The following is a 13,687-nucleotide window of genomic DNA, read 5'->3' on the forward strand; positions in this document are numbered from 1 at the left end:
AGAAAACAGAAGTGTCAAAGATAAATTATTTCACTAACATCCTCAAAGTAATCTAGTTTTTTAAAAGTATCTAATTACAATATTTAGTTACTGTTTTTTGTAATTGTTACTCCCCAACCCTGATTGTCTCAATGCAGCCTTATAATGCTGTGAAAGGATCAAGGAACCCAAATGATTTGGGTGTCTCCCATCCTCCTTATAAAACGTGTTTAGTTTCCAAAAGGTACTGAAATTGTCAACAAAAGTTACACCCATTGAGCTGCAATAATCACGTAGCCAGTTGTGAAGAGAAAGAATCCTGCTAAAGCGTTCAATGCCACGATTCAGAGAGGACACAGGGCCAGATATGATGGGTCTTTTGTTAGTGTCTAGCAGAGAGTCAATCAGCTCTTTAAAATCCAGTTTCAACTGTTCAGAGCTGCCCTTCATAATGTCATTAAAACCCACATGGACTACGATAGAATCCATGTCCATGTCCTGAGATAGTACAATCGGGAGCAGCTTAGTAATGTAATTTACTCGAGCTCCGGGATAGGAAATTGTTTTTACACCAGGAACGGTCACATGTCAGCAAATCACTACTGTCTGAACACACACAAATCCTATTTGGTCACTTGTAACTTGCTGTTTGGACAGTCAGTATTCCAATACGGATTTAAAAAATAGAACTGATTTCAGCATTAAGGCCTGCAGTGTGAACAAGGCTTTAGCACAGTTATCTCCAACCCTGTTCCTGGAGCCCTACCCTCCTGTAGGATTTCGCTCCAACCCCAGGAACTAACCTGGTTCAGTTAATCAACCAGCTAATTATTAGAATCAGGTGTGCTAGTGAAAACCTACAGGACAGTAGCTCTCCAGGAACAGGGTTGGAGAGCCCTGATTTAGAGGCATAGCCAATCTCACTCCAAAATGTTTCACATTTGAAATATATATATTTTTTTAAATTGAAAGCACACACTATATATATCTTAAAATGTTTATAGAAAAGAGTATAGAGACTACTGGTGATGAACAAGGCTACATATGGAATTACCAGGCACTGTCCTCAGGGTACTTCTCATGATAGGTAACGTCAGGTCTGGCATTATATCACAAAATAATAATGATTTAAGAATTTGTCTAGCGCTACAGAAGAAATGGCTAAAGCAATCAATGTGATTTCTAATGGCTTTCTACTGTGATTTATAACAAACAGGAACACATTTCTCATCCTTGAAGTCGATGGCACAGCACTCACTAATAATACATTTGCAAGTGAGATAATCTAACAAGCAGTAAAAAAACTAAGTTCATGTCATTTTTATCGTAGCAAGAAGAGATCAAAAAATACAAGTGGTTTGGGTCAGAGGTGACACAAAATGAAACAAGTGGCTAGGTCACCGAAGACAGTTGTGACCCACAGCACTAAACCATCACAGAGGTCAAACTGAGGTCTCCATCCACCTCCAGGATGTTGACCTGCTGGAGGAGGGTGTGGCGGTGTTTGTAGGTGCTCGTCTGATTCCCGTTGACCACTATCTTGTAGCACTGATCCTCACAGTAAATAGACAGCTGAAAAGACCAAACTAGCCTTATTAGTACTCAGTCTGATATAAAGAGAGAAACAATCCAGCATCTTTAATGTGGATCATCTCTCTAATGAACATCATGCCACAGTCTGAGTGACTAAACCAGAAAGGAAATCAGTATCAGGAAAGGGCTTAGCTAGACAGAAAGATAAGTGGTATGCTTGGTGCTGAAACAATAAATAATTATTCACCCTTGAAACTGAGATTGTATACAAGGTGTGTTGTGTAACGGCACCCTTTAGATAAAAGTGGATGGTTCCTGGTGGCTAGTTACCGTGAAAGACTGGCCCTTGTGGAAGGGCATTCCACCAGAGCGCTCCTCCTTTCCCCACTGGTCTCTCAGCTTGCTGTTGCGTACCACTAGGGTTTCGTCAAATCGGGGGTTGAAGTGCAGCGCAATCCCAGAGTTGAACAGTAGGTTAACGTGGAACCTATAGGCAAGGGGAAAGGATAAGTGTTGGGGAAAAACCATGACAGGAGAACTGCTATTGTTGCACCCTCCAGGATGTTTTGTTGGCCTACCTCTTTCTATTTATTTTTAATTTGAACCTTTATTTAACTAGGCAAGTTAAGTGTCTAAGCCAAGGGCTCATTGACACACATGCAATACAATGGAAATGAGGTGAACTAGAATTGCCAAAGTTCTTTTATGCTTTTTTTTCATTCAAATATATATAGGATTTTATATTGTAACTCCAGGGGAAGTGTATTTCCCACTGTTATTCTCCTTTACTGTAAAGACAATAAGACAGGATCAGACCTATTGGCATTGGGGTTAACCACTCCCTGGATGTTGATGGTGCGTCCAGGGTAGAGTCCTCCATTGATCATGTTCTTGTATGGAACAGCCTGGATGAAAATGGAAGATTTGAATGAATCACTCATTATGACCAATAGACGTTGATGCGATAGAACTAACTAAATTTGCTCACCAACACTACAGTACAAGAAAGTAGAAGATCATTTACAAAGAATGGTGGCTGGACATATAGAGGAGGGGCCTGTGACAAGCAACAGGAGAGGGGGATCTTGACAGCACGTTGATTACAGTACTACATTTCCCTGTAAACAGGTTACTGTATATTTACTGTAACTCTGTCACAATCTGCCTAAAGACAATGACAGGTCGTTACACTCACACAACGATACAGTCAGTGTACAGAAAGAGGAAGTAGATCACACTATACAAATATGAACTTTAGTGATCTTAAAATACCCCATCACAGGAAGCATCAGGACTACGAAGCATAAAACGATTCAGTGAAGGAGATGAGGGAGACGTATCACTATGTGACACGCCCTCGTTTGCGGGTCATTGGTTGAAGCCTTATTCAATCACGCCTAACAGGCCAATATGAGCTTTGTGGGTGTACGCTCCTCTATATAACACCCTGCACTGTGCAAGATGATGGTGAGATGTCTCCCTCATCTCCTTCAGAAACCTGGGAATACATACCGTAACCCAAATTTATCTTTCAGTCGACTCGGTTCGACATCTCACTATGGGACACTTGCAAAACACCCCGATTGCCAATAGCCCGTTTCCTGAGAAGCCTGTTGTGGTTCATGGTAATGTATCTGATCTATACTACTCAGCTCCAGCACCAATGACTGTGTGTGCCAGGGAGGGTGCAGTAATGACTAGCCCAACTAGCCGGAGATGCCTCTGAACAGTGCCCATGACGTGGCAATTCCTCTAGTGGAATGTGCCCGGACACCCAGTGGAGACTGCAATCCTGGATAACTGTACGCCTTGGCGATAGCCTCCATTACCCAATGGAAGAGGCGTTGTTTGGACCAAGCCCTGCCCTGAGCTGGGTGGCAAAGCAAACAAACAGTTGGTCACAATTCCGGAATGGCCTAATCCTGCCCATGTAGATGCGCAGTGCGCGCACCAGACACTACGTGTTAAGATGCCGCTGCTCTGGAGGAGATAAAGGCTGAGGGTGGAAGGGAAAGAGGTCAGTGGCTTGACTACTATAGGTCATGGGAATGACCTTAGGAATGAACGTGGCGTTAGCACGTATCCTAACCTTGGAGAAGTTGGGGGCAAACTGAGTGTATGAAGGGTGAACTGAGAGCGCATGAAGGTCGCTAACGTGCTTGGCCAAGGCGAGCAACAGGGCCTTCTTATAAGACAGAGTCTTAAGATCCACTTCTCCGGGGGTTAAAAGTGATTGCCTGTAAGTGCATCCAGAACCAGCGCCAAGTCCCATGATGGTGCAAGTGGCTTGGAGACCGGATGGAGACCACGCGCTCCCTTGATAAAACTACGAACCAGGGGGTGAGCCCCGATCGTCATCTCACCTAGTCCTACATGGCAGGCTAATATCGCCGCCAAGTAGACCTTAACGGTGGAAAAGGCTTTGCCCTTGTCGAGAAATTTCTGTAGGAAGAAGAGAACGGCAGGAAAGTAACACTGAAAGGGGACCAACTCACGTCTCTCACACCACCTCTCGAATACCCACCACTTCATGTCGTAACGACCTCTTGTAGAAGGGGCTCTGGCGCTCTGAATTGTGGCAACCACGTTTGGAGGCAAGCCCACCGAGTCTAAATTGGACTTCTCATGGGCCAGGCCCAGAGATCCATCAGCTCGGGATGTGGGTGGAATATTTCGCCCTAGGCAGTATAACGTATTTTAACAATATACCTGTATTGATGGACGGACTGGTTTGGGTTTTTACTTTACCTTCTAAAACAATATTTGAATGTTTGGTTTGTTAAATGTGATACGCTGTGTCAGTACTTGACTGATGTTGCCGGGCAAAACACAGAGGCAGTGGCGAAAAGCCATCGCTCTCCTCCCAAAAATATTTTCTGCTGGATCGGTAAGAGCAAGCTTTTGGCACGATTCATCCTGAAGCCTAGAGCGAGCATGTGCAACAACAGCTAGGCTGTGTGCTCCGCTGCCTGAGCCAGAGTGTCCGTCAGTGGGGCAAGGGACAGACTGAATGGTAAGGCGAGATATTCGTAGGCTATGCACTCAAAGGCGAACCTTAGATATCTCCTGTGTGAAGGTAACTAGCTACAATTGCGATGGGACTAGCTAAAATTTGTGGGAACTTGCTATTAGTGAGATGTTAAAGCAGTGGAGCTAAATAGCTAACTACGCGAAAGGTGTGTAGTCCAGGCAACAGGTCTACTGTAGCTAGACGACAACAAAAAAACACTGCTAACAAGCTAACCGAGGTAACTTCACTCTGTTAAGTGAAGATGAAGTTAGCAGAAGTCCTGAAAATAAGCCATTCAACGCTTTCGGTTGGGGTGGTAACCCACACCAAAAGGAACAGTTAAGTTGAGAGCTAGTTTTCTAAATGAAGCTGCTTTAAGACTAGTAACCAGATGGTAACCAAATAGACTCGAAGAATGAGAAAACCAGAGCAGTGCAGGGGTACACCCACAAAGCTCTGATTGGCCTGTTAGGAGTGACTGATTATGCTGTTAGGCGTGATTTGAATAATGCTTCCACCAATGACCCACAAAATAGGGATGTCCCATAGTGAGATGTCTAACCCAGTTGACTGAAAGATAACTAAAATCTGAAAGACAGTGAAAGGAATACAAATCACAGATCTGACAAAAAATGTTTTCATGAGTTCAATAACCAAGAACTGGTTGGCCAATAAATTATCATTATTGATTCAGATCCAGATTAACTCACTGGATGTCCTGGTTGTGCGGGAAATCCTGGATAAGGGAATCCTGGTTGTGCCGGAAATCCCGGATAAGAAGGGAATCCTGGCTGGGCCGGAAATCCCGGATAAGAAGGGAATCCAGGTTGTGCCGGAAATCCTGGCTGTGCAGGAAAGGTGGGCTGAAGGACATAAAATCCCTTTCAATCAGTTGAACTGTCTTCAAATTCTCTGTCCATCTAATTAATATGTTAGGTACTACTCACCGCAGGGTTCTGGAAGACGATGGAGGTCAACTCCACTTTCCCCTCGGCTGAGATGGTGTCCACTGAGGAAAACGGGATACGGTGCTTGAAGGTCATGAAATGGTTCCCATTCACTTTCAACTGAAGACAGAGAACAGAGAACGACCATGAGCAGAGTCATTATGGACCTGAGGACAGTGAGTGAGAGAACAAGTGTCACTCACAACTATTCAAGTTATTTTCCAACCCATGAATTGAAATCCATTTTAACTCCTAAACAGACTAGAATAAATTGAGTCACACAGTAAAATATAATACAAATAGAATACATAACATATCATTTCAATTAAACAAGAGTGAAACATCATGGGCTCCCGAGGGGCGCAGCTGTCAAAGGCACTGCATCTCAGTGCTAGAGGCGTCACTACAGACCCCTGTTCGGGTTCCAGGGTGTATCACAACCGCCCGTGATTGGGAGTCCCATAGGACGGCGCACAATTGGCCCAGCGTCGTCCGGGTTAGGGTTTGGCCGGGGTAGGCCGTCATTCTAAATAAAAATTTGTTCTTAATTGACTTGCCTAGTTATATAAAGGTTAAATAAAAAATACAAAAGATTATGAGTCACTGACTTCATTAAAATCATGTGGGAGCTCCGTAAGCATAATATTTTACAGTCATTTATATAAAACAGGAAATTATATATTTTACAATGACAGACTGAAAAGGTTGTTCTGTAGTCGGAATGTACAGATGTAGGTTCTTAATTTGATCACTCTTTTGTTGATGAGATTTTTCCTGCCAACAGGAAATGCTGACTTTTTGTGTATTCAAGGTTTAAAAAGGCTTCTAACATTTGTAATTTCCCCTTTAAAACAAAAAATTATCAACCCCATTAATTATAATCCATATAATAATGAACATTTCCTGTGACTGCAGGATTAATTTCCTGCTGTAACAAACTGGCTCAAATTAAGATCCTACATCTGTATCCTCCATTTGCTATAGTAGGGGAGGGTTTGGGTGACCTGGAAGAAGTCCCTCTGGACAGTTATCTCGAGGCTGAAGCAGGAGCCATGTTGGAAGGGGGAATGCTGATTCCGCTCCTCTGTCCCCCATCTGGACTGCTGCAAGGTGTTGGTCACCACATATCCAGGGTGACTGTCATAGCGTGGATTGAAGTGAAGGGCAATGTCTGCCCCTGCCCTTGAACCACACTGCAAATTCACATGGAACCTGAGAAAGAGAAAGAGAAAGTGAGACCGAGAGAGATCATGTGCTTCCGGATATGTAAAACAATTCTCGGAAACAAGTTTATATCTGCGCAAAAAATGTGTACTAGGCCTTATCTGGACTGGAACGCACCCACTGACTCTCTCGAAGACAACTAATAAGGACATGTATTATCAAAGCTTATATCGGTGAGTGGTGACCCACCTGTCTGCCCTATGGTGAACTCTCCCAGTGATAGTGATGGTCATCCCCTCCTGAAGCCCACCTTGGATAGAGCCGGTGAAAGGGAGACTCTGGGACATATAATAAACAGAATCATTAATGACAAACTCAATTGAATAAGAATGGATAAATGAAATTAAAACAACTATTATGTAGGCTAGAGGCCATTGACTCTCCTCTTTACTACATCCACTATTACTGCTTGTGTGATAATTATTAATAGGCCTAGGTCTACATAACGGAATACGCGAGACATTCACTGTAGCCTAATAACATACATGTTAAATTTGCACAATAGCATAGCATGAATTGATACTATGAATGTCTAGCTTTGCATATATTGATTTTAGAATTAAATATGTGAACTGAAAAAAGCAGACTATAACTGGGAAAATAATGTACTGTATATTGCTGAGAAGCGGATGGGAGCGCATTTTGATTACCAGATTTGACCGTAAGCAATCGCCCAACTCTCCCAAAGTTAAACATTAAGAGCATCTACATTTTAAATACACAACACAACAAATCACATAACAAATGGTTTTAATAAACGTACCGGATTATAAAAAGGTTGCTGGTTATAAAATGCCATTTTTGCAAATCTCACTGTAAATCGAAACGTCTTCTCAGTTGCTCAACGCTCTCTCCGTGATGATATGTGTAGTTTCAGAAATGTGTAGTTTCGTTTTTACGTGCATTGAAGGGGTGGGAGGAGGAAGTAAGTAAGTAACAATGTAGCCTAGTTTAGAATTCCCCTACATTGTTTTATCCCCTAACGAATACCTCAATACCTTTCAATCATTAACCTGCAATTACTCAGTCAGAAGATGTTGCGGGAAGTTGACTCAGAATTGGACAGAGTTTGCTGTGTATAGAGGTCAGTTTGTCTCCATGCACACACACACATGCTAACATCACATGTAAAATGTAATAACAATGGGAACTTTTTAATTTCTAATAATTTCTTATTCCAAATCCTAATGAATTGCCCGATTGTCACCTTAACCCAAGACAACTAACTGTAGGCCTCCACTGTCCTTTAGACACTTCCATTTGTCTCTCCTGGATTCGGTGAGGATATTTCTCATTTTGGAGTTTTAGTAATAATGCTACAAATACACACATTCATTTGTATTTGTTTCAAAATGTTCTAGAAGAGAAATAACCATGTACTACGTTTGTACTGACATTTTTCACATACTGTATATTGCATGACACACTTTTTGATGTAATCCTGCATATCAGTAGCAGAAGTGTATTGAGCCCACCAGAAGACCACCATAGTGTAGGGAGTCATGGGAGTCATGAACATGTCTGTTCTCTAAATCATCCTCTCTCTTCTGGGAACTGGTGAGTCAGTGGTACCCATATTTGAGGTCAAAGTTTTGAATCCCGGATTGCCCCTTTAAATCAAACCAAACACTTGGAAATAAATCAACTGTATAAATGGTGTCTAGTGGGAATTGTGTGCTTGTAATTTAGCTGCTTAATGTAAAGTGATACCTTTTTTATCTAACTGATCATACATTCAAACTGTTGAAAGCATTCCAAAACAAGACACAGAACCAAATGACGTGAGTTTAGTTTTATTATCTTTCACTGAGGAAACCAGAAACTCTTTCAGAGTGTAGCCACAATCTGTACAAAAATATACATTCTTATGACATAAGAAACACCAACCCATCTTTAAGTAATGTACAATTTGTTTACACAGTGTTTTGTGAGGGAAAAATAGATTTTGAAGCTCTACATAATTAGATGTGAAGTACCTATAATGTAACGTACAATGTAATATAAAGACTTTGTACACATAATAAAATAAATGTTATCTGTACATTAAATAAAACAATTCTATATATTGGATACATTTATCTTTGTGTTGTTATCACTGCTAACATTCAATCACTACAGTCTTTCACAGGGTTAACCTCTGGATGTCCAGCACATTACATTCAGCTACCAACCAAACAAGCATGCGCACATGTCCCTATACACACACACACAGGGCATGCTGACACAGGCACACAGAGTGCACAAGAGGCAAATCAACATTTGACATTGAACCTCATAGTATTACTTCCTCTTGCATACTGAAGGCTAGAACCTAAGTTGTAGGGTGAGAGAGAGAAAAAGAGAGAGAAAGAGGAAAAGAGAGAAGAGAGCAAGCGAGAGAGAGAGTACAGAGCGAGCGTGAGAGAGAGAGGTAAATTTAAAGAAAGCAAGCGGTTAGACTAGACTGTTTGCATTAGCCACTACTAGTACCAAAATGTCAATACATGAACTGCAGTTAGGCAAAGAACAACAAACAACCCAGGCAGTGCATTATGGTACATTTAGCAAGTTGACAAAGATACATTACTCTATATATCGGTTACTCTATTGGCTGTGATACCAGTTGATGTCATTATGCAGGGTAGTCCATTCTTCTGAATTCCTCTGAATCTAATAACAAACAGGCTATTCCTTAGAATTGATAAGCACAAGTTGCCACTGAGAGATGTGTTATTTGTATATGTAGGGGCAGCGAGACTGCAGGCCCTTAGTGCAATGGTCCCGCAGGCAATGATGATGAACCCAGGGCCTTCACACGGAGAGCAAGGAGAGAAGAAGAAAGTAGGATGTGATAGATCAAGGAGAGGAGTGGAGGAGGGATGATTCAATAGGAGAAGATGTTCACGGAGGAGGAAAAAATGATATGGGGAAACAAACGTTGGTGTTGGGGAGGGGGTTTGAGGGGGTTGGCAGTAAAGAGGTGGAGAAGGAGGAGGGGCCCAAGGGAGAGTGAAGTGGAGCAGGAACAGGTGGAGTCAGTCAGTGGTCATCCAGGAGAGAGCAGCGGCGCCCAGAGAAGAAGAGAGGGAGGGAGTGAGTGAGTGAGACCCAAACAGAGATGTCAAGAGAGAGAGGTATGACAACTATTCACAGAAAGGGAGACACAGGAGGTGGGACACTCAAGCCTCCAATCACTGCCCACAGAGATGGACAGCATAGAGACAGGGAGAGGGGTAGTGCTATTATAAAGTATACTCTCTTTAAAACATGGACATATTTAGGGAATCAAAACAATCAGCTCTGAAATGAACAGTCACAAACCAAACAGTTTCAACAGGCTATTTCACCTTTTGTCCTGTTCAACCTTTAATTAAAAATGATAACATTTCTATCTTTTAGAAAAAATTCCCTATTGAAGACAACTGTATATAAAGCTGGTGATTTGTATCAGAGTCATCCCTTTTAGTTATTTAAATCAAAGGTCTTACAAAAAAACATACAGTAGGCCCAGGTTTATCGGAGGGCTACAGCTCTCCACCATAAACACATTCTTATTCACACACTCATACAAACACCCCATGTTCTCCCGGCTCCATCCAATGTGACATCACTGGAGGCAGAGGGATCAACAGGTACATTGTGAGCCATGAGTGAACCCAACGCCATCAAGAGTGGCATCCCCATAGACATAGGAGAAGTATTTTAAATATATACAGAGTGTATATACAGTATATCTCAAGTGGGATTCTGGTCTTTAGGATACATACTCGGCTGACTTCCAGAAGTGTCCTGGGTGGGAGAGCCTGCGGTTGAGCTTCGGCAGCTTTTCCAGCATGTCAGTCAACTGGGTGAAGGAGGGACGCTCTTTTGGCTTGAAGGACCAACAGGCAGACAGTATCTCCTACAGTACAGGGGGGGGGGGGGGGGGGTATTTATATAATCGTACATCCATCAATATAGCTATACACACACAACGTAGATGTATAGCTGGGACCGAGAGTTTGAAATACAGCTTCTATCTCAAGGCCATCAGACTGCTGAACAGCAATCACTAACTCAGAGAGGCTGCTGCCTACATTGAGACCCAATCACTGCACTTTCATAAATGGATCACTAGTCACTTACACAATGCCACTTCAAATAATGCCACTTTAATAATGTTTACATATCTTACATTACTCATATCACATGTATATACTGTATTTTAAACCATTTACTGTACCTTGCCTATGCCACTCAACCATCGCTCATCCATATACTTATATGTACATATTCTCATTCACCCCTTTAGATTTGTGTGTATTAGGTAGTTGTTGGGGAATTGTTAGATTACTTGTTAGATATTACTGCGAACTAGATGCACAAGCATTTCGCCACACTCTCATTAACATCTGCTAACCAGGTGTATGTGACCAATAACATTTTATTTTATTTGATAACCCATTTAAAGGTTTTGGCTCTGGTAGTACGATGTCAGTCTGTTTTAATGATATCACTCGCACACCGAGAATAATATTGTTTGTTTTATTATCATGTCAATACAGTACACTAAGCTTCCCAGAGGACATCACACTGTCACAAACTGCTCTTTGACCTTACCGTGACCTCCTTGCCCAGGCTGACCTTTGCCAGGACCTTCTTGATGCCCTCTCCGCTGCCCACCTGCCAGATGGTGGCCTCTGCCGGCTGGTTGGTGAGTGGCCAGCCACGGGCCTGCAGCTCGTACCAAATGGTGCTGGGGGTGAAATATACTGTATGGTTAGCCCCTCAGTCTTAACCCTGTATACAAACAGCATACACACATTCATTTCATGGGGAGCCACATTTCAACCGATTTATGTATGTATCCCCAAAAAATCCAATGTTGTTTGTTTTGAGCTAAATTTTCTAAAAGCATTCAGATGTCCTATATTTAAGTAAATGCAGTATTATTATTATGGCAGGATATAAGATGGCCGGAAATGGTGTGCACCCAAAGGCGTAGACGTCTGCAGCGTTGGAGAAAGGCAGGCGGTCCTCATGGTTCCCAGTACCCATCCTGCGAACGATCTCAGGGGCCAGGTAGTAGATCCAGCCATGAGGGAGCCTTAGTTCGTTCTCTCGCCTGGACACACACACACAGACCCAGACACATAAACAGATACCCACAGATGGAGAAACGTACACTTTGATCTTTCATCTGGACTCAAAAGGTATAGAAGTATGCTTCTCAGAGTGTTCAACTTTTTACAAAGTGTTTTTTTGCTTACCTCTTGTGGTACTCTTGTACCACTCCAGACATTCCAAAAAGACCAAAGTCTGTGATTACCACTTTGTTTGTGTCATAGAACACATTCTTGGACTTCAGGTCCTTGTGAACGATTCCTTTAGCATGAAGGTAGCCCATACCCTGAGGAAGAGGTCAGAGTTTTGTTACTTTCAGTGAAAGGAAGAGTAGGCTGCTTACAATGTACTTACAATTAAAGAGAAGTTGAGTAATACCACACCTTAACAATTTCCTGAGCAATCTGCCTTGTCTTGTTGATGTCTAGTGTGTTCTTGGCATCTCTTACAACAGAGAATAGTGTCCGACCTTTGCAGAAACTGAGAGAAAACAAGAAGAAATGTCAGGGGGGAAAGGGAGTGATAACTGGATCATCTCGTTTCTCTAAACAAAGCCTTTCCTGGTTTCCTCATTTGTTAAACCAAGACACATTTAATACTTTTCATAGATTGATTCAAGGGTTCCAGCTTTTCCCTGCTCAACTCCCTTACCATCCCCACCTCCCTTTCCCCCTTCCCTCCCCCTAACCTGGTGATGATGGCGAGGTGTGGCGGGGCCATGCAGGCCCCCATGAAGAGGACCACGTTCTCGTGGCGGGTCTGCCTGTAGTTCATCACCTCCTTCTTAAACAGCTTCAGGTGGTCCTGATTATTACCGTCTATCTCTAGCAGCCGGATGGCCACCTCTCCATGCCAGCGCCCCTTATGCACCTTCCCCCAACGGCCCTGGAATAGGGAGGTAGAGTATGGGCACTTGTGTTATTAGCTACCCTGAAGCCTATTTTTAATCTTCCTTTTCAAGGAACTCTAATCCATTGGCCTTTTTTTTTTTAAAGGAGACATGCAGATACCAATTCACTTGAATATGAGCCCTACTACCCAGTGGTGTAAAGTACTTATGTCGTTTTTTGGGATATCTGTACTTTACTACTTATATTTTTTACAACATTTACTTCACTAATTCCTAATGAAAAGAATGTACTTTTTACATTTTCCCTGACTCCAAAAAGTACTAGTTGCTTAGCAGGACAGGAAATTGTCTAATTCACAGACTTATCAAGAGAACGTCCCTGGTCATCTTGTCACGTTCCTGACCTGTTTTCTGTTGTTTTGTATGTGTTTAGTTGGTCAGGACGTGAGCTGGGTGGGAATTCTATGTTGTGTGTCTAGTTTGTCTGTTTCTATGTCCAGCCTAATATGGTTCTCAATCAGAGGCAGATGGTAATCGTTGTCCCTGATTGAGAATCATATATAGGAGGCTTGTTTTGTGTTGGGATTTTGTGGGTGTTTGTTTCCTGTCTCTGTGTTTGTTCTGCACCAGATAGGACTGTCTCGGTTTTCACGGTTTGTTATTTTGTTTGTTGTTTGTAGTGTTCACTTGTTCGTTATTAAACATGTTGAACACTAGCCGCGCTGCATTTTGGTCCTCTCTTTCAGCCCAGGAAGAAAGCCGTGACACATCTCTACTGCCTCTGATTTGGCAGACTCACTAAACATAAATGCTTCGTTTGTAAATGATGTCTGAGTGTTGAAGTGTGCCCCTGGCTATCGTAAAAAAAAAATTAAAAAAGAAGATTGTGCTGTCTGGTTTGCTTAATATAAGGAATTTAAAATTATTTATACTTGTACTTTTGGTACTTAAGTATATTTTAACTATTACATTTACTTTTGATACTTAAGTACATTTTAAACCAAATACTTTTAGACTTTTACTAGACTTTTTACTGGGTGACTCACTTTTACTTGAGTAATT

The 13,687-nt window shown here is 42.2% G+C and overlaps 2 protein-coding genes across 4 annotated transcripts in view; both read right to left on the bottom strand.

Annotated features, from left to right (window-relative positions):
- Positions 1–962: 962 nt before the first annotated feature.
- Positions 963–7,595, bottom strand: lgals9l3 (lectin, galactoside-binding, soluble, 9 (galectin 9)-like 3). Its single transcript, XM_071357642.1, has 8 exons — positions 7,457–7,595; positions 6,883–6,971; positions 6,474–6,681; positions 5,470–5,589; positions 5,233–5,385; positions 2,329–2,417; positions 1,843–1,999; positions 963–1,551 (listed from the first exon to the last, which is right to left on the bottom strand). The coding sequence occupies exons 1-8, from the start codon at positions 7,490–7,492 to the stop codon at positions 1,405–1,407; spliced, it is 999 nt and encodes a 332-aa protein (XP_071213743.1). The 5' UTR covers positions 7,493–7,595; the 3' UTR covers positions 963–1,404.
- An 875-nt stretch (positions 7,596–8,470) lies between these two features.
- The window catches only part of LOC139548172 (kinase suppressor of Ras 1-like), a 61,747-nt gene continuing 56,530 nt past the window's right edge, over positions 8,471–13,687 (bottom strand). For all 3 annotated transcript variants that reach the window (XM_071357638.1, XM_071357639.1, XM_071357640.1), the window contains 7 exons: positions 12,464–12,660; positions 12,159–12,255; positions 11,922–12,061; positions 11,645–11,776; positions 11,272–11,407; positions 10,440–10,573; positions 8,471–9,481 (listed from right to left, as the gene is read on the bottom strand). In XM_071357638.1, coding sequence (XP_071213739.1) covers positions 9,403–9,481; positions 10,440–10,573; positions 11,272–11,407; positions 11,645–11,776; positions 11,922–12,061; positions 12,159–12,255; positions 12,464–12,660 — 915 coding nt within the window. In that variant the 3' untranslated portion in view covers positions 8,471–9,402. The remainder of the gene's footprint in view (positions 9,482–10,439; positions 10,574–11,271; positions 11,408–11,644; positions 11,777–11,921; positions 12,062–12,158; positions 12,256–12,463; positions 12,661–13,687) is intronic.

The sequence above is a fragment of the Salvelinus alpinus genome, chromosome 21 (assembly GCF_045679555.1).
Source record: "Salvelinus alpinus chromosome 21, SLU_Salpinus.1, whole genome shotgun sequence".
Classification (NCBI taxonomy): Eukaryota; Metazoa; Chordata; class Actinopteri; order Salmoniformes; family Salmonidae; genus Salvelinus; species Salvelinus alpinus.

Coding starts and splice junctions, on each gene's coding strand:
- lgals9l3 (XM_071357642.1), bottom strand. CDS start 7,492: ATGGCATTTTATAACCAGCAACCTTTTTATAATCCG. Junction 2,418..5,232: donor CCGCACAACCAGGACATCCA/GTGAGTTAATCT, acceptor ATTTTCATCCAG/GCTGTTCCATACAAGAACAT. Junction 2,000..2,328: donor GTTAACCCCAATGCCAATAG/GTCTGATCCTGT, acceptor CCTTGCCTATAG/GTTCCACGTTAACCTACTGT.